The sequence below is a fragment of the Alosa pseudoharengus genome, unplaced genomic scaffold (assembly GCF_046254945.1).
Source record: "Alosa pseudoharengus isolate Yale_2024_CS ecotype anadromous, Long Island Sound unplaced genomic scaffold, YU_APseudo_1.1 YU_APseudo_1.1_scf_8, whole genome shotgun sequence".
Lineage (NCBI taxonomy): Eukaryota > Metazoa > Chordata > Actinopteri > Clupeiformes > Clupeidae > Alosa > Alosa pseudoharengus.
This window is the reverse complement of record NW_027468870.1, coordinates 21,245,335-21,266,713: the sequence shown is the minus strand read 5'-3', so window position 1 is coordinate 21,266,713 and position 21,379 is coordinate 21,245,335. Positions and strand designations below refer to the sequence as shown.

The window sequence follows — 21,379 nt, the reverse complement described above, 5'->3', positions numbered from 1 at the left end:
GATTTAGATTAAGTGTTAGTTAGTATAATTTGTATTTTTGTAATTTGTATTTTAGTATATTTTTATATATTGTATTTAAGTGTTAGTTAGTATAATTTGTATTTTAGTATATTTAGCATATTCTTTATCTTCTACTGTCCTTATTGCTTAGTTCTGTTTTTTTATATTATATACTTCGATTACTCTTTCTGCTGTTAAAGATTGTGTTTGTGCTGTCTGTATGCTGCTGAGACCTTGAATTTCCCCTGGGGATCAATAAAGTATCTATCTATCTATCTATCTATCTATCTATCTAATTGATTATCTGTAGTAATTGCAGACATTACCTTGTTAATAATATTATTTCTAGCACTTTAGAGAAAATACCGGAGAGGGCAATGGGCCTATAGTTAGTTACCCATGCTGTTTAGTTTGCCAGCTTATACTAGAAATGTACACACAATAGTCTGGTAGGACACCATGAGCTAGGAAACCAGTGAAGCACATGACAATCGGCCAGAGCCTATGACTGCCAATCTTCAAATGGTCTGCTGTAATATCATCCATACCACACGCCTTGTTGCCATCTAGCATCATAGACTTTGTCTGACCCGACTACCATGCTATAAATGAAGAGTTTGGTTTCAAAATGCCATATCCACTATTTTAATGAATTTTCATAAATCATTTTTTTACATTTTGTTTTCCAAGTTATTTCAGTAGAACTGTAATAGGGTATTGTTATTTGATTGATATTACCTGAAATACACCAGACTTAGACGAAATAGCCAGACTTTTTAACGTTTTTTAAAAACTTAGCTATAGCATTTTGGAATTAAATAAATTATAGTAATGCTGACACCATATCCACTATTTTGTCTGGACCAGACACCCTCAATATCAGAAGAGAGGGATGCTTTACAAATGATTCATAACTCTTCCTCTTTCCAGAAATCATAATAATAACTTGAAGTAAAGAGGGAAGAACAGGAGACACACAGCGTAGAGTTGAAAACCTTGAGATGATTTATTCACACACATACTGTAGCTCTCCAGATGGAGAGGAGTGATCTCTCCCACCCTCGGAAGAGACAACCTCTTCTCCGCTTTAAGGCAACCGGCTTCTTCTTCTCTCATAAAAAATAAGGAAACATGCATCCAGACAATGGCTGCGTGATTTAAAATAACATGTATGTAATCTAGTCTATATCATATATTCGTATTGTATGTGGTGTGTTAGTTGGCTGAATCACACAAGCGATGGCAAAATAGATTGGAAACTTTGTTTGATAAACAATGTTAAGTCTCCAGCTGTCACATATCCAGTTTGTCTTTGAAGACACTTGTACCGAGTGACTGGTGCAGCTTCATGCAGAGAGAAAGGCTGCACTGTCTTTAAGCAGCAACAGACAAAACTCACAGCTATGCAACCAAAAATATACACAATAAAAACATAAGCCACAACATTAACAACATCCTAAATCTAGAGAGGGAGAAAAGTCAAATATATAACAAAAACTAACAAGAGTTCCCTCTTTTTTTTGGCAGCCACAGAGGCTGTGGAAGCATTTCCTCACTTTCCTTGTCCTCCTTGGTTTCCAGTCCCCAGGGTCAAATCCCTGACTGTTGTTGCGTAAACAAACACTTGTGTAGTCATCACATAACAAACATATTTGTAACAAGTTGTCAAGGCAACCAAACTGGCAGCATCAAATCACTACAATGTGGATATAAATGGCATTATGACAGTGTGGGAGTGGACAGCATAGTGGACAGCGTAGGAGTCCATAGGCCATTGGAGTACCCATGTGAAGTACACATGAATGTTTATATGTACTGTGTGTGTGTGTGTGTGTGTGTGTGTGTGTGTGTGTGTGTGTGTGTGTAGGAGGCGAATGGTGGGTATTACAATGGAACGTGGCTGAATAAGTAGGAAACAGACTCTCCGTTGTGTGTTCGTCTGATTGCTTCAGCCAAAATCATTGAGATATCAATCACCTTAATAAAAAGAGAGAGAGAAGAAATGTGAAATTCACATCATTCCAGTTAGTGTTTTCACCGAGTTCTTCAACCGCTCCAACAGCCAATTCCTCACCTGTATTTTGCTGCAGTGTTTCATCTTGTCCTCCTGGGGGATGGTGTTAGTGACCACCACGGCCTCAAAGCTGGCGTTGTTCACTCTGGAGATGGCAGGGCCGGAGAATATGCCATGCGTCAAGATGGCATAAACTTTAGTGGCTCCTGCTGACACCAATCTGAAAGATTAAACAATTACAACCCACATTTAGCTATCAAATTATGCATATTACTCCTTCAGAATAATACTCCTTCAGAATACTCATAGAGTACATGTACTACAATACACACACACACACACACACAAGGATAGGTATACAGACGCAAAAAAATAATTTCTAGTTAGCACAATGTTTGAACTCACTTCTCCGCTGCATGGCATATTGTGCCACAGGTGTCAGCCATATCGTCCACCAAAATGGCTACTCTGTCTTTCACATCTCCAACAAGCACCATGCGGTCGACCTCGTTGGCCTTCTTCCTTTCCTTATGGATGAGGGCAAAGTCCACATTGAGTCGATCAGCTATAGATGTTACCCTGATGACACAAAACCAACAAGCAAGACCAGATTGACATATGTGTGTGAATGTGTCTCTCATGACATGACATGACAACGAGAAAACCTCAGGCCCCTAATTTGAAGTGCAAAGTCTAACTAAAGTTAATTTATCAACTTGACAAAATCACTTTGCTAGTTTGCCATCATGGGCAAGACACTGAAGCAAACATTGATGAGTCAGTTCAATGCTTCCATACGCCACATGATAGCTCTATTTCATGCGTGAGAACTTTGCTTGCTCTTTTTTTTGCACTTTGCACTGCAAATAAATCAGTGTCCAAAGATGAGATAATACCACGTGTAAACTACTGTTATCATAACACACTTCAACAATCAGCGTAAAAAAACAGCATACCAGGGGGCAACTGTGACACAAGGAGCAGCATGCATAACACATTCAGGTTGAAGTGGACAGTCAATTCACAATCCTACTCCCTTATCTCTCTACCACTCATTTCCTGCCAATCTGTCCTGACTCAATTAAAGACACAAGCCTTTGTTTGTATCCTCCAGGAGGACTGCTGCTGTATAGGGAGGTGCTAACACTAGAATTAATGAGATTCTGTTTTTTTCCCCCTGTCTCACTTTGTTTCAGTAAGAGCATGTCAGCAAGGGAGAGAAATGGATCTCAGTGCTATTTATCTCTGCCGTGTCACTGAGAAACTATGATGACATTTCTTAGGTTAGCACTTACTGTATTGGAATCAATAATGCTGTTCTTCCATGTCGAGTTGAAGAGTGCCACTGAAACGCGGTGCACCTAACCTTCACTGTAGGATCTTTTGGCTCCTCTTGCATGGGTAGCCTTTTCTAAAAGAAACATTCCAAATTCTATCCAGACTTTTCCAAAATTATCATTTTTTAAGACTTTTTCAAGAGTTTCACCAAAAATCGCCATTCTTTTCCTGATCTGGACGTATTTTCTATAGACTTGTACGAGCAGCCTGAATAATGCAGTTCTTCCACGTCAGATTAGAGGGTACAAACTAACACACCCAACTGTGTGCCTAACCTTCACTGGCTCTGGCTAAATGTCTGGGCATGGACTGAGTACCTCTTGGCACCCCCGGCGTCAGGAGAGACGATGATGCAATTCTTCCACTCGTGTATGTTCTCCATGATCCACTTCAGCACTGCAGGCTCAGCATACAGGTTATCCACAGGGATGTCGAAGAAGCCCTAAACCACACACACACACACAGAAAATCACAGATTATTTCATAAACAAAAAAATAATAATGTGACAACTTAGACCTTCACACTTCAGCTCCCAACAAATATTCACAAACTCGGCATTACTTAAAAATGGCACTAGTCAACGTAATATCTCTATCTAGTAAGACATTCACTTTTTATTTATTGGGGGCCAAGCAGCGAAGCTGCGAAGGCACCCATTGTGTTTCTATGATTTCTTATTGGGGGCCAAGCAGCGAAGCTGCGAAGGCACCCATTGTGTTTCTATGATTTCTTATTATTATTATTTAACATCTTTCCTCCGCCATTGGAGTCTATGGCAGCCCATAGAACCGTCTGGTGAAAAGTTGTGAAATTTGGCACACTGATTGAGGACAGTCTCATGAATAATTTCACCAAATTTCATACCGGCACCTTGAGCGCTCTAGCGCCACCAACAGGCCAAAGTTGGACATGCGTTCACGCATGTAACTTTTGACCCGTATGGCCGATTGTCAAAAATGAGATATCGTTGGAATCCTTGGACCAAGCCGAGTTCAACGAACCCTATGACGTCATTTTCCGCCATGATGGATTTTCCGCCATTTTGGATTTAATCAAAAACACTAAAAAGTTTTCACAGGTTACAAATTTTGTCCGATCGTCACCAAACTTGACACACATGATCTTCAGCCCAAGCCTCACAAAAGATACTCCTTTTCGTCTTCGGAACTCAAACCGTTCGCCCGTAACAGCCAATCGAAATATGCGGCGAAGCCGCCAAACAGGAAGTGAGCTCATATTTCAGCAACCCATGCATATATCATAACCAAACTTAGTACATGGACTCAGAACCCCATCAGGGGGAAGCTCAAGAAATATGGTGACCTTTGACCTCTAGGGGGCGCTGTAATAAAGAAACATGCTTTTTGGCCTGTAGCTGCTGATGTGCTTAGAATTAAAACGCACTAGTGGTGTCTGGTAATACTGTTTGAGGTCCTTAGGCCGACTCAAGCCAATTTGTGATGTCATTGTAATTGATTCGGCCGCCATATTGGATTTCATCAAAAACACGTACAAGTTATCGCAGGGCACAAATTTCAGCGGATCCTTACCAAAATTGGCAGAGACCATCTTCAGACCATGCCTTATCAGTGCATTGCTTTCTGGACCAATTGACAGAAGCATTCGGCTGTAACAGCCAATCGAAATTTGCGGCGAAGCCGCCAAACAGGAAGTGAGCTCATATCTCAGCAACCCTGCCATGTATCATAACCAAACTTACTACATGGATTCATGACCACATTAGGAGGTCGCTCAAAAAAATTGGTGACCTTTGACCTGTAGGGGGTGCTGCAATTAGCAATTGACTTTTGATCTGTAGTTGCTGATGTGTTTTATCAATCTTTTATTTTTTGATGTGAAACTGATGACAACATGTTCCATCCAGTTCATTCTAATGCGTGCGTGCAACAGCGGGGCGGGACGGAACGGGGTGGGACGGGCAGGGGTGATTAGGTGGGGGGGCTGGCTGGCGGAGGCGGCAGCGGCAGCGGCAATACTCAGCCCTGTTTCAGCCCTACAAAGTCAGTTATGTTTTGATGTGAAAGTTTTTGAAAGTGTTGATCACGGGTGCCTGCTGAGTTCTATCTTGTCGCCGTAGCTACTCCGGCCTATTCTGCTTGGCCCCCTCATTGCTGCTTGCAGCTATATTTATTATTTAACATCTTTCTTCCCGAATGGGAGTCTATGGCAGCCCATAGAACCGTCTGGTAAAAAGTTGTGAAATTTGGCACACCGATTGGGGACAGTCCCATGTTTAATTTCACCAAGTTTCATGTCAGCACCTTGAGCACTCTAGCGCCACCAACAGGCCAAAGTTAGACATGCGTTCACGCACATAACTTTTGACCCATATGCCCGATTGTCAAAAATGAGGTATCGTTGGAATCCTTGGACCAAGCCGAGTTCAACGCACCCTATGACGTCATTTTCCGCCATGATGGATTTTCCGCCATTTTGGATTTAATCAAAAACACTTAAAAGTTTTCACAGGTCACAAATTTTGTCCAATCGACACCAAACCTGACACACATGATCTTTAGACCAAGCCTCACAAAAGATACTCCTTTTCGTCTTCGGAACTAAAACCGTTCGCCCGTAACAGCCAATCAAAATTTGCGGCGAAGCCGCCAAACAGGAAGTGAGCTCATATCTCAGCAACCCATTGATCCATCATAACCAAACTTAGTATATGGACTCAGGACCCAATCAGGGGGACACTCAAGAAATCTGGTGACCTTTGACCTCTAGGGGGCGCTGTAATTAAGAAACATGCCTTTTGGCCTGTAGCTGCTGTTGTGCTTAGAATTAAAACGCACTAGTGGTGTCTGGTAATACTGTTGGAGCTCCTTAGGCCGACCCATGTCAACTTGTGATGTCATTGTAATTGATTCGGCCGCCATATTGGATTAGATCAAAAACACGTACAAGTTTTCACAGATCACAAATTTTAGCGGATCCTCACCAAAATTGGCAGAGACCATCTTCAGACCATAACCTATCAATATATTGCTTTCTGGAACAATTGACAAAAGCATTCGCCCGTAACAGCCAATCGAAATTGGTGGCGAAGCCGCCAAACAGGAAGTGATCTCATATCTCAGCAACCCTGCCATGTATCATAACCAAACTTACTACATGGATTCATGACCCCATTAGGAGGACGCTCAAAAACTTTGGTGACCTTTGACCTGTAGGGGGTGCTGCATTTAGCAATATTGCATTTTGATCTGTAGTTGCTGATGTGTTTTATTGATCTTTTACTTTTTGATGTGAAACTGATGACAACATGTTCCATCCAGTTCATTCTAATGCGTGCGTGCATGCAAGGGCGGGGCAGGACGGGGTGGGACGTGCAGGGGTGATTAGGTGAGGGGGGCTGGCTGGCGGAGGTGGTGGCAATACTCAGCCCTGTTTCAGCCCTACAAAATCAGCTATGTTTTGATGTGACACAAAGTGTTGATCGCGGGTGTCTGCTGAGTTCTATCTTGTCGCCGTGGCTACTCCGGCCTATTCTGCTTGGCCCCCTCATTGCTGCTTGCAGCTATATTTCTGTTTATTCTACAAACCTTGATTTTTAACTAAGACCTGGTTAAAAATGGGTGAGCATAGTATAACTAGATGTACCGCAGAGCGGTACAAAATATGACCGCCGCCCAGTCCAGCACATTTTTTCCACAAAAATAAATCACGCTGAAAGGCCTATATGATTCTAACTGTCTCACTAAATTGCATTAGCCACACTCAATTCTCACTGGTATCTGCTAGACAACAAGTACCAAAACAGTAGATTTCACATGTAAAATTAATTTTATACAACCCCACCCCCATCTTGCCTGTTCATAATTCTGAGAAATTCTTGAATTGTGTGCATGTGTGCGTGTACACGTTTATGTTTATGTGTGTGGGTGTGTGTGTGTGTGTGTGTGTGTGCGTGCTTGTGTGTTTGCCTGCATATGTGTGTTTGTGCATGTGCATGCATGCGTACATATGTCTACTGTGTGAGTATGTGTCATACGTATAATTACTGTGAATGTATGTGTGTGCGTGTGTATCTGTTTATGCACATGTGTGCACATGGAATGGGTTAACATGACCCCTGGAGGCAAACATACGGAAAAAATTGGTCATCCTAGGCCCTACGGTTCTCAAGATATTCACAGAAAACTGTGTCTGCCCTACCCTCCTTTCGGGGGGTCCAGTACAGCGGGGGGGCTACAGATCAAAACAAAAACGATGGTTCCATGCTATCCATGTGGGGTTACATGCCCACCAAGTTTCGTGTACCCCGGTCTTTCAGTGTCCCGGGAATCCTTGTTGGTGTACGGTCACTAAATGTACACATAAATTATTTTATTGTAAGGCCCCCCATGAACGAAAGTTCACAAAACTTGGCATGCATTCGGAGGGTGTCATAATGATCCTACACTTTCAATTTCGTGCAATTTTGACCATGTCAGCCAGAGATATTGTGATGAAAACACCAAATGTTTTGCTTTTTAATTTTTAACTAGGTGGCGCTATACATGAAATAAGTGGTAATGGGATGGGTTGACATGCCCCCTTAAGACCAACATACATAAAAAAGGTGGACCTCCTAGGCCCTACGGTTCTCGAGATATTCACAGAAAACTGTCTCCGGCCACCTACAGGCCAGTTGGTGTATAGTAACATAAATTAATTTATTGTGTGGCCCCCAATGAACGGAATTCCACGAAACTTGGCGTGCATTCAGAGGGTGTCATAATGATCCTACACTTCCAATTTCGTGCAGTTTTGACTATGTTAGGTCACAGATACCTGCGATTACAACACCTCATTTTTACTTTTTTGTGTTTAACTAGGTGGCGCTATACATGAAATGAGTGGTTATGGAATGGGTTGACATGGCACCTTGAGATCAACATACAAAAAAAAAATGGTCCTCCTAAACCTTACGGTTCTCGAGATATTCACAGAAAACTGTGTCTGCCCTACCCTCCTTTCGGGGGGTGCAGTCCAGCGGGGGGGCTACAGATCAAAACGAAAAACGATGGTTCCATGCTATCCATATGGGGTTACATGCCCACCAAGTTTCGTCTACCCCGGTCTTTCAAATTTGGACATGCGAAAAAAAAAAAAAAAAAAAAAAAAAATCTGACTAAACCTGCGCGGCGCTTCGCTGCGCGGCGGTCATAATAAGGGGAGCTGTAAGCTCCCGATTACAGCTTCTTTAGTTCTTCTGTAGACAACTTCTGAGGTTTTTTGTGATGTCCCAGTGCTCTGCATGGTTGTTTATCTAACCCCCTAAACACTGCTGCATATTTATCACCATTCTCTGAATTTCTATCTTCTGTCATTTTAAACTATGATAAGACTATAATTGTCTGAGATTTTAAAATCCATGTTGACAACTCTACGAATTGTTTCTCAGTTGCATTTTCAGTGCCAAATAAAAAGGACTTCTGTTTTGACAGAATTAAATTGTAGAAAATACAACAGGGAGAGTAGCAACCGAGAGCACAGTGTCAAAGATGATACAGTAGTGGTCTGACACCAATATTGTTTGTTAACATTGTTAAGATCTAAGCCAAGGGAACTTAATCTAAGCCAAGGGACTTAATCTGAAGTAAGACTGTGTCTTTTAATTTGATGCAGCATGTGTTGGGTTCAACTCACAACCATGGGCATACTTTAGAAAGATTTATACAAATTGACTTTGTATACTCGCGCATTTGTCTTTCCTATTTTGCAGTCAGCGCATATTGGAATTTTCCCTCCACAGGTACATGTGCGCCCACGGGGCGTTTCAGCAAAAAGAGGGGGCGTGTTCCGGTGCAAACGGTCCCTGTTAATATTTAGCAGTTTCAGAAAACGATTCCGCCACAGACCAGGAACCTCCTGGTGTAAAGTCAGTGGATGGCGCAAATTCAGTTGCTATTTGCATGCATGGCCACAGGCCTGCAGAAACTAATGCTATGCACACCGATCTACAGACACCCTGTGCACAGATGGAAACATTCAAAGCCTTGATAATATTTGTCCGTTTCCCGGTTTTGTTCGTGCATTGATCAACTAAAGATTTAGTAGCCTATATAGTACATCTACATGCAATATCTTTATAACAACGCCTAATTACGACCTATTCATTTGGACAACTTTATACAGCCCTATAAAGGCTAAAGTTACCTTTAGTTTTGTTCCAATTTACCATTGTGTATGGCTTTAAACATCGTGTGCGCTTTAACATCAGCCTATTATTATACAGCATTATTCCAGCTGCGCTAAGGTTTTGACAAGCACCACAATTTTGCCTACCTTGTTGTAGCCCATCTGAAATAACTCCAAACTTTGCTATGTTCCCTCCATCCTTTCGTTGTTTTCAAAAAACGTTTAATATCCATGATGGCCTTGAAGTCTTGAGTTTGTGAATTTGCTTAAATAAGCTTATTATGTGCTGTTAACCAGCAACCATAGACAGTAAAAGAAAGCAGCAAGTAGCCTTGGCTACAATTTCTGTAGTTGCTGCGTCCATTCATTGTTATTCTCTCTCCTGCTCAAACAAAAGTTGTGCGTGCATTTAGTTGATGATAACGTGTTTATAAACTCTACATAAAATAAATATTGTAAATAGCCTACTGTCATGCAGTTAATGGGATACTGTGCAGAGTTGGAAAGTTAGGTCAACTTGGAAACTGTTTATCGTTGTTGAGTTGCCTGTTGGTAAGGTACAGCCGTAGCTTACACCTGCAGGAGCGCTTGCTTGGGCTCCTGTGTTGCGCAATGCACTTTGCTTCTCTCATCTATACGACGCCGTTCCCATTTCTCCAAACCATACATAATTACAAGGACAAATATTGCTACACGAGGGAAATCAGTGTGGTGTCCGATGTGAAAAAACAGGTATAAATCTAGCGAACACATTTCCACGAATCACGGATGTGTTGATGACATAAATTAGGAAATATTAGAGGACTTAATGAGACGTGATGTTGAACTGCATGCCGTACCATTTAACCCAAATGCCCCAGCAGCAGCACGGGAGAGGAGAGCTTATCTGACAGATCTGCATTGTCTATAGTGAGGTAATGTTAGATTACATTGCAAAAATATCACCATGCATTCATAACCTCGTGATTCAATGAGAGTGATCCGAAAACATTGGAAAGTTACATTTCTGTCAAGAGGGAAAATCAATAGCAAACTGTTCCCAACTGACTATAGCGCTGTGAACCGTTCCTGGCTGCGCCTGGCAAATCCGCCATCATAATAGCAATCCGCTATGGAACAAGCGTGCCTGTTGTTAAAGGGAATGTGAGATGACGCTCTGATTGGTTTATTGCACGTTACGCCCAAACCACACCCGTGAATAATGTAGCTACTACAGACCACCCCATTTTAAATTTGCGTCAGGCGCAACAGTCATTATGCCGCCGGTAAAATAGAAACAGCGCCCAAGATCCGCCCACAAAGCGATATGCGCAAAGTCAATTGCGCTAAAGTGCAAGATAGGGCTGTATTTTGGGCACCAGCGCATGGCGTAAAGTTCGCTTTTTACCCGCGCAAAGTTGAATTCGGTATTTTGCACATTTATTTTTTAAACATTGTGACCGGGGGTGTGGCAATTAACAACCTAGGGAGGGGCCTGGCGCGTTGTCTAAAAATCGCTATCATACACCACCTAAACCTGGTCAGAAGTCAATGGCGAGTTGTTCATATGCTATTTTAAGAGCGCATGTCAACAGTCATATTGGCAGGTGCACCCACCATCCTTCTATCATTCATGAACGCACACCAGCGCACGTCCATGCAAAGCATTACAAATTGCACGATTACAATGGGAAACATAATTAGAATAAAGATATTACGAAATACTGTACATCTCATGATGATCAGTTATTCACCATCATTTGCAAATTGGTAATGACGGTTAAAAGTGATTAGGGGAGAGGCGAGAGACACGTATGGAGCACAGCTGAAGACGCACTGTCACGAGATATAAGCAACTCCTCTGCAGGATAAATGTTGTTTTATTCAGTCATTTGAGCAACATTAGGGTAAGTGTTGCTTTTTCCAGCCTATGTTTTCGGTAGTAACCCATTTTCAGTCAATGGGTCACAGATGTCATTCTCATTGGTTTGAAATGATGTTACGTCCCAAACACACCGATATGACTGATTAAAAAACCTAGGAACACCTTGTTGCGCCATGCACTCCACTTTTGATAACGAAACCCCTCCCAATGTGAACTGGACATCCTACTAAATTTGAATAGACTTTTGACGAGTGACGATGCACTTTAGAATGTCATGATAGGGCCCTTAGTCTTTTCCCTTGTTTTAGATCTTAACTATGTTATAATAAAACACCTACTTGTGTCAGACCACCACAATCATCAAGTTTACAATGTTTGAAACATTTCCTAAATCAGATCAATCAGTAGAGTCGTTGTGCCTCGACATTCAGAGCACCCAAGCTCCGGAACAATATTAGATCTGCTCCATCAATGTCGGTTTTTAAATCAAGCACTAAATCTAGCCTTTTTAAAATTAAATCACCTTCCTTCATAAGTGAGTGAGATTCTATGTATCTGCATATTCATTTTTTTGTTTCGTTATTTTATTTATTTTATTTGTTTAATTTACTGTATTTTTATTTACTCTCTTTTGTTTCCTCTAACTGGTATTTTACATCCCCTTCTTGTTTCTGTACAGTTTGTTATTTTTTGAGGTTACCTTAATCACTGATTATTGCTATTATCATTATTACTAATATTATTATTATAAACAACCACATATGAACTGGCAACTTTTATTTCAATTGATTCATGATGAATGATAAAAATGCTAATACAACGCCCCTTTTCATTAGGGAGAACTGACAGGATATAGTTGGCCATTGTTGAACAGTTGAACCTGAATTTACCGGTATATATTCTAGTGATAAAATATTCAGTGGTCTCTGCAATGTAGCACAAGACTGATTTTTTATCAGGTCTACTGTAGAGTTGATGCAGTTAATATGGTAACTGTATCTATGATGCGTGCAGGTCCATGGTTATTATATGGTCAGTTCATATGATGTATCAGCGATGTGTCTAGATCCATGGTTATGATATGGTCAGTTCATATGATACCTGTATCTGTGATGCATGTAGGTCCATGGTTATGATATGATCTGCTCCAGACACAGACAGCATGTTGGCCACCAGCTTAGCTGAGATTGGAGCGCGGCTCTACAACAGGACAAAGAGACATAAAAGAAGTTAGAGCATTTCCTTTTCATTGGTGCTGTTTGTAGTTTCTGTGGTCAAAAATACTGACATATCGTAAGAATTTTAAATGCTCAAATTCCTGAGCATTTTATGTACCAGTAAAATGGCAAATGAAGTGAAAAGAATATGCATACAAGAGGAAATTCTGTTCCATGTATATTATGCAATATATATAATAATTATACAGTATATATATATATATATATATATATATATATATATATATATATATATATATATATAATTATTATATATTACATTATTATTATATAATTATTATATATAATTTTTGACAACTAACAGATATAGTATACATTTATTATAGCACATATTTTTTGACAACATAACTCCCAAACAGCAGCTTTAAGACTCCTTTCTCCCCTATACTAGCCCTCATGTTTGGGGTTAATGTGACTGTGATAAGACTAATGTGGGTGTGAGTGGACGTGGATGACAGAGATAACTTCTCCATGCTTTTGCTGCTGAACGAGGTGAAACTGCTTTCCAAAAGTGCTGTGAGAGATGTTTGGTCTAAAACGGTTTGGTCTGCTAACGGTGAAGACGGTGGTCTGATAACAACATCAGCAGATCCTTCTCTTATTTGCTGAAAGTGGTCCTCTTGCAAAGTGCATCTCTCCACCAACAGCCCCAGATGCTATACATACAGATGCAGAGGTGTAAAACTTCAGGCTTTTTCAATCGTACCCAACACAATGAATTTAATTCTAATGACAATGGCTTAGCGTTAATGTTACATCACATTATGGCCCAGTACTGATTTCGTACAGTCACCAGGAAGACTATTATTATACAATACTCTAATAGTAACAAGTAGTAGTAACAAGAAGTAGTAACATCAGCCAAATGCACAAGAAATCTGCTGGGCAATGCTCAATGCAATTGACATGTCCACCTCACGTTACGCTGTGTCAGATATATACTCATCAGACAGCTCAGGGATGTGTCTTGTCTCAGCCATTAATGAGTGAAATACACTGAATCATGAATAAATCATACGCATTGAAGAAATGTCCAGAAATATCATTCAGAGAGTTACATTTCCCTTGCTTGGTTGTATGGTACCAGACCTAATGTCCAAAATAAATCTCACTTGTTATCTAGCTGACCAAGCAAGTCATACCTTGTTGACTGACTAATAATTATTGAACTGATGGTTTAATCATGGAGATTTTTCAAAAAACAAGATTTGACATCACAGTCAATATTTGTGTAGCAATTTGACCTCTGCTGAACTCTGACCCAGGAAGGATATCATTCAAAAAAAGCTTTCGTCAGAGCCTGTTTACGGAGAGCCATGGAGGTTCACTCCATTGTACCTGCAATCTGTTGCAGTTCCGCTAGGGGCGATCACGAATAAGTGCAAAAACAATGGGGGTCTATGGAACTAGACGGCTAAATTTGTCTCTTTCACCAGAAAGATGTGATTGTAGTTTCTGCAAGCTCAATATGGATTATAGGTCAAAAGCTGAATGAACGAGTATTTACATCCTTTCGATTTCTTACAGGTTGGGTCGTTGTTGCCCACAACACACTAGCTTTCTGCTAATGAATGACGTCATTGACACGTTTGAAAGGCTTTTTAGAACAAATTAGTGACTCAAAAATATAATACTCAGCAGTGTGTATTTTCTTTGCCCCCTCTTTCGAATGCAACATTCAAATTTCTAGACAAAAAATTATATCTCGAGAAAAGTGGATTTCGAGGGGTACAGCTCCACAGACCTCCATTCATTCTGCACTTATTCGTGAGCGCCCTCATGTGGAACCAGAACAGGAACTGCAACCAGTTAAGAAACTGGAAGTTTCCCGAGAGTGGAGGTTCTCCCCTTATTAGACATTCTCTGCTTTCGTCCACAAAGACATAACAAGTAGAAGAGATAACAAGACTACTTACTACCTTTGTGTCGTCACAGTTTTATCCGTCAAGAGTAAAATAAAGGATTTGTGGATATTAAGAGGAATAATAGTCAATTCACAGTGTTTGCTGTGCTTTTCTGTGCCCATGTGGACACATTTAGCCCAAAGTTTAATGCACATAGATTTAGAAATCTCATATCTACTGTATGCAAGCTCCTGTCCTGAGCCATAACCACAACAATTAAAGGCTCTGATAGTAATGTGCATGGGGAGCACAATGAAGAATAAAGGAAACTGACCATCTTAAAGCAATCATTAGGACCACATATTCATATCCATCCTCCATGCCCATGGCTTGTTTGAAGAGCACAACCCTAGTGCTGGTGTCCATCCGTACACTCTTCAGTTCCATTTTCACCAGCTTTCCACCATTTTGAAACTTTGGACAAATTACCTTCTGGGACCCTAATTTGATTGATGGGCAAAGTGCAAAGTCTTAGGCGGGGATCACATTAGCCAGTGTCAAGCGGCAGGTTGCCTATTGTTCTCTATGGTTCGGCAGCGGAACAGTGGCAACGCTGGCGTAACGCTAGTGTTGAACAAGCTGAGTGTTGAACTTGGTTCAACTCTTTGGGCAGCTGTGGCCTACTGGTTAGCGATTCGGACTTGTAACTGGAGGGTTTCCGGTTCAAACCCCGACCAGTAGGCACGGCTGAAGTGCCCTTGAGCAAGGCACCTAACCCCTCACTGCTCCCCGAGCGCCGCTGTTGTTGCAGGCAGCTCACTGCGCCGGGATTAGTGTGTGCTTCACCTCACTGTGTGTTCACTGTGTGCTGAGTGTGTTTCACTAATTCACGGATTGGGATAAATGCAGAGACCAAATTTCCCTCACGGGATCAAAAGAGTATATATACTTATATATACTATTTAACTTTCAAAGCGCAACGCGAGCATATTCAATTGTCAGTTTGTGTTACCATAGGAACGAGATAGAACTAATTATGGTCTGAGCATTATGCTTGCCGCTGGCTACTGTGATCCCCGCCTTACATCTAACTAACAATTTAATAACTAGACAAGGTCTATTTGCAAGTTGGACAACATGTCCAAGACACTGAAGTGGCACATTGAGAGTCAGCCCAGTGCTCCCACATGTGCTACACGGTAACTGTACTTCATGCGCGAGAACTTTGCTTGCTGACAGGCTTTGCTAGCCTAGAAATCTAGACACGCCCCTAGCGGCAGATTACATTTGCTGCCAGGGCTAGTCTAGCAACTCTCCGTTGGCTTGTGAGCTCCAGAAATCGAAACTCAATCAGGCCAATGAAATCGTGTATAGAGTCGTTAGGTGGGCTTAACATAATGATTGATGGCAGAGCTGCAACGGTTTGGCTTGAATTCCCTGCTACTTGAAAACAAATAAGATAGATGTTGCTGTTGGCGAACAGTGTGACACGAGTTAAGCTTTTATTAACTTGGCAAACGTTTGAACTAGCCAACTAGCTCCGCTGGTGGGAAACGCATGGGACTCATAGCGCTGCCGATGTCCTATTGCGTGCAGAGGGAATTTGAAAGACAACTGATTATCCCGCCCCTCGGACTGAGCACTGCGAACGGTGAGTGCCCAAACCCTACATTTTAATGTGGGTCTGGCTCGTCAGGCTAAGGCTTTGCACTTTGCACGGCAAATTAATTAGGGGCCCCTGAAACTGTTCTGTGAGCGTGAGAAGGGCGTGTTGGGGTCAGGGCATAGGGGCACTGGGTGGGGGTACTGAGGTACTAAAGAGAGGCTGAGAAGTCATGGATTATGATGACCTTAGGATGACAAACGTTACCGCAGGTGAAAATAATGGTGGATGGAACTCAAATGTTATGAGATGAGACAGGGGAAATGTTTCATGAGGGGCTTAAACAGATAGAGCAAGAAGTAGGACTGTACCTTTGGCTATGACAGTCACTGACACCCAAATGAAAGACTTGTTTTTACTCGTAACTTCACATTGCAACAAATTGTAACAGCCCATTACACACACACACGCACATGTGGCTGAGTGTAAGTGTGTGTGTGACTATGCATGCATACATACTCCTGATAATATGGTCCTGGCCAATATTACCCAATTGGGGTATGGAACCTAACATTCAACTCGTCCACTAACAAATTCCAAAGTATATCTCCAAAGTAGCTGCAACCTAATATACACATTCCTACAAGGTATTTAAAATGCTAAATTTAAATGATGCCCAACATGCAGAAAAAACTGGCCAATAAAAGTCAATGCACTTCCCACAGCAGAATAAACACATGCAACAGATCCAAACAAGCATACTGACGGAATGGAGGAACTCCCTGTTCAAAGTTTACCCTGAATCTAAGAATCTGTAATTGATCCAAGTTTAGGGAGTTAAAATGCATCTTTGAATAAACCAATATAGTGGTCAGAGTAAGAAAGGGGTTTCCAAATGTTTCGATGGCATTGTTTAGCTGGGGTTTGTCCTTTATAACCACAACACCCTTCACATTCATACCTTTTACATGATAATAACAACATGAACAGTTGTACAGGGGTGCGTTTCCCAAAACCATAGTTGCTAACCTGTTAGCAACTTAGTTGGTTGAGAATGGGAAATTGCATTACAACCAACAAAGTTAGCAACTATGGTTTTGAGAAATGCGCCCCAGAATAGTTGTAACAGTGTGATCTGTAACAGGGGGAATAGTAATAATAATAACATTGTGATAACATTATTTTTCCGGACAATGAGAAATGTTTGTTCTGAACCCCTTAAAATGTTTTGGCTTCAAAGGCTAATTTGCTGATCTGGTGGACATTCTCAGCCTCAGGGTAAAATTCTTAATTTGGGTGATGCACTTACACTGACAGCTTTTCTGTTATACTTCCGGTGCAATGTATAGATGTGTCTCTGAAGTTAACAATGGCAACCTTACCTCAAGCTCAAAATAGTGGTCTAGATATTAGAGATATAATGTTTTGACAGCACACAAGCCCTGGTCCCTGAACCACGCAAATAGGGCTCATAGGGAGGCAGGAATGCAGTGTTTGTGTTTGTGTATGTATGTATGTATGTATGTATGTATATGTAATATATGTATCTGTTTATGTATGTAATGTATGCATGAGTGTAATATGTATGTATGTGTTCATCCAAGCACTACATGAGCGCATGAATGCCATGCGTGTTAGAGTAGAAGCAAAGCATGATTTCCTCACCCCCACCTTGTCCTTCTTGTCTTGTCGGGCATAAGGGAAACAAGGGATGACTGCTGTGACTCGAGATGCGGAGGCAATCTTACACGCATTGATCATGATGAGCAACTCCATCAGGTTGTCGTTTATTTCGCCACAGCCGCTCTGCACAATGTACACGTCCTCGCCACGGACACTCTCGCCAATCTCCACACTGAGCACAATGAATATATACACTTGAGCATATACACACACATGCAAACACATACACACACATGCACACATACACACACACAAATACAGACCCCCCCCCTCACACACAAACAAACAGAACAAAACTCTGAAATGCAAGTTTACAATATATCTGCCTCTGAAAAATGCACCACCCTTAAGCAAAGTTAACAGAGATTCACACTGCTGTTTAGTTCATTTGGAGGGCTGTACATAAATGTTAAATGTGTTGAGTTACACAGCAGTAACCGCAAACACGCACAGAGAGAGACAGAGAGAGAGAGAGCGCTTTCATGGTAGATGGGTGGCTATTATTAGAATTATCTTTCACATATGTCTACCCCATGCACCCCTCGGCTGGCGTTGCCTGTTACCGAGCTGAACTAAAATCTGAACATAAAATAGGTGCTTTCGTTAAAAGTCAACCTGCGACCTGCGCATTAATTTGACCTTGTTAGCATAATGGTTTCGTTTTCATGACATACCTTATCTGCTACTGCCAATACTATTATTTTGGCGCATTCGCCCAAATTCTGCAAGTCAACAAATGTAAACTAAACTAGCTGGTGAGCTAACAGTTTACGTCAAGAAGGTTATAATGGGAGTCCACATAAGTACAAAAGTGTTTTTTTTAGCTCTAGGACATGTATATGCGTACTACAGTTACTGTGTTTATTATTCTAGCTAGCACTGTAGCAATGTGGTGAAAACTAACGTTACAGTAGAAGGCTACATTGACCCTTGTAAATTTCTGACAACACATCATAGGTAACACAGGTATAACTGTAAACATGACGAATTTGAGACAGCTAATTTGAGATTAAACGTTTAAAGAGTTGGCTTGCAGATTCAATACACAGTCTGTCGTGAAATGTTTATTTCCACCATCTCTAGCACGCACTTCGTCCATGTGGTTGTTCATAGCAAGGCAGGCTAATGTTAAAGCATCACACTAGCCAGCTAACTGGCTATCTTGCAAACGTGATAGAATGGTACTCACCATGTCTCCTGGTTGCTGAATTTTTTAGTGACAACTTTTCCCAGCTCTTGTCCTAAACGGTCGGCGATTTTCTGTGACAGGTCCGGATGAGAACTACCGCTGAATATTTTTATGTTTGGCATTCTTGTTTTTTCCAGGATGGAGGAGGAGGACGACGACACGGTGAATAACGTTGACTGTTACACCACACAGTAGTTATCTGATGTCACTACAGTCTTGGCGTGCTATATGAAATATGAATGCTTAATGCGTATGTGTAATTGCGGTCGTAGGGCTGCCTTTGGTATTTGATATCTTGCTGTATTATCAAACGATAGTAAAATTACACTGACCTGGGTGTACCTGCGTGTGTCGACCGGTCCGTCAATGGTTCAACTCCCCGGTTAGTTAAATCAGACACCTCTGTGTCTCTTGCCTTGATTGTTGCCTGGTTCATATCCAAAACATCCATCAAGTGATGCGTCAGGGTACCACCCCCCCCTTTTCGGTCGACGCCACGCCCACCAAGGCCTTGAAGAGTCATGCGCACATTTTGTTGACAAGAGGATGATAAGGCTACTTTCTTACATGAATTACATGAATGCCACGGTTTACCTTTTCCTCAAAATATATAGGCTATAAATATATATATGTACCTTTATCGCTTTAACTCTGAGGCACATGGAAAGACACAAACACAGGCAAAAATGACCTACGTCTAGAAATTGATTGGCAATAACATGCAAAAACTAGGCCAAAAATGTATCTTATTTGTTTTTATTTAACTGGGTGATTTCTTTTTTCTTTACAACACCTGCTGTAGCCTGTAACCAAATTATATATATTCGATATAATTATATATATTATATATTTCCCAATGATTTGGTCCCTTACGCAACCAGCAGAGGTCTCTGTTGCACGGAGATAGACATAGTCTCATATGCACCACTCAGAGGTGGGCACAAATACATCAAAAACTATTTTGTTACAAATTACAAATACTGGCTCATGAAATGTAACAAAATAAAATACAAAATACTGATGTGAAAAATTTATTTAATTAAAATACAAGTAATTAGTAATTTGGAAATACAAAAATACCCACACAATAATCATGGTAACAAGGCATATTATTGAAATGTATCCTCAAGAGACAAGAAATACTATTTTTGATTGGCTGGCAGGGGGTTATTAATTCTGTACATAGGGGCACCTATGAAGTAGATCTGGTAAAAAATGTAATCACCATCCCATATCAACCATGTAAACCCCTTGAGGATCAATAAAGTATCTATCTATCTATCTATCTATCTATCTATCTACACTGTAAAAAATAATAAGTAATGGTTACTTGAAAAAAGGGTGGAAACTCGTTGCCTTAAATAAGTTAAGTAAACAAAACTTTTCTCTTCCAAGTTATGTTTACTTGATGTCTACAAGTAATGCTTACTTAGAAGAAGTTATCCTTACTTAAGACTTTAAAGTTCTGGTTACTTACTTCCAACTAGTAAAGTTTACTTCATGCCCTCGAGTAAAGCTTACTTAAAAACAAAGTTGTATTTACTACTGTTAAATGAGTTACCCTTACTTTGAGTTGTAAAGGGTACTTTATGTTGGATAGTAAAGTTTACTTGCAAAATGTACACAAATAGTTGGCACTATTAGATTAGATAACTTTATTGTCATTTTTCAGAGTACAAGTACAAAGACAACAAAATGCAGTTTGCGTCTAACTAGAAGTGCAAAAAAAGCAGAAAAATGCAATGTGATATTATACAAAGACAGGTGGTGCAAAGACAGGATAAGAAATATGCGGTGTAAACAGTAGTATACAGTTGGTTTACAGGTGGTGGTTTAGAGTAATATAAATTAGGTATAAATTTGTGCAGTGTATTAGCAGAATAAATATGGATATTCGGTATGAACCATATAGACATATATGTACAGTATACAGCTATGTGCAGTGTGGTAACAGTACTGTAGTGCAGAAACAGTAACATTATAACAGTAGTAAGAATATGTGTATGTGCAGGATGAATAGTATGAAGAGCAGTAGAAAATGCCATGTATAAGTGTAATTACAGTATGTACATTTGTAAATAAATAGAACACTATGGGTGGGATAGAGTAGTGCAATTGTCCGCGGGGGTGGGTGTCCCCCGTCAAGGTTTCCATGGTCATGGTGGACACCTCAACAGGCACAGGCAAGGAGGCATCGGGCGGGGGCTTAGTTGGTTGGTTGTCACCGGGATGCAGAGCTAGAGTTCAGTAGGGTGACAGCCGCAGGGAAGAAGCTTCCTCTGAACCTGCTGGTTCGGGTGCAGAGACCTGTAACGCCTCCCAGAGGGGAATGGGGTGAACAGTCTGTGGTTGAGGTGAGAACAGTCTTTGATGATGCTGCGCGCCTTACGCAAGCATCACTTGCCCTGGATGGCCTTGATGGAGGGGAGTGAGGAACCGGTGATGCGTTGGCCAGTTT

The 21,379-nt window shown here is 41.0% G+C and overlaps 1 protein-coding gene across 3 annotated transcripts; it reads right to left on the bottom strand.

The window, feature by feature from the left end:
* Window positions 1-982: 982 nt before the first annotated feature.
* Window positions 983-19,408, bottom strand: prps1a (phosphoribosyl pyrophosphate synthetase 1A). Of its 3 annotated transcripts, none has more exons than XM_076273531.1 (8): window positions 19,254-19,408; window positions 18,922-19,044; window positions 17,715-17,904; window positions 12,466-12,564; window positions 3,670-3,794; window positions 2,420-2,593; window positions 2,075-2,234; window positions 983-1,977 (listed from the first exon to the last, which is right to left on the bottom strand). In XM_076273531.1, the coding sequence occupies exons 1-8, from the start codon at window positions 19,370-19,372 to the stop codon at window positions 1,885-1,887; spliced, it is 1,083 nt and encodes a 360-aa protein (XP_076129646.1). In that variant the 5' UTR covers window positions 19,373-19,408; the 3' UTR covers window positions 983-1,884. The 3 variants fall into 3 exon arrangements, with proteins under 3 accessions (XP_076129646.1, XP_076129647.1, XP_076129648.1); XM_076273532.1 differs by having other exon boundaries at window positions 17,721-17,904; XM_076273533.1 differs by having other exon boundaries at window positions 18,922-19,145; window positions 19,254-19,341.
* Window positions 19,409-21,379: the final 1,971 nt, after the last annotated feature.

Bases quoted from the DNA above. Each gene is read 5' to 3' on its own strand.
- prps1a (XM_076273531.1), bottom strand. From the start codon at position 19,372: ATGGATGTTTTGGATATGAACCAGGCAACAATCAAGGCAAGAGACACA. The intron at 19,045-19,253 runs GTCAGTGTAATT...GGAAAAAACAAG, and splicing joins ACACACGCAGGTACACCCAG to AATGCCAAACATAAAAATAT. The intron at 2,594-3,669 runs GTACTCAGTCCA...TTGTGTCATCAG, and splicing joins GACGCCGGGGGTGCCAAGAG to GGTAACATCTATAGCTGATC.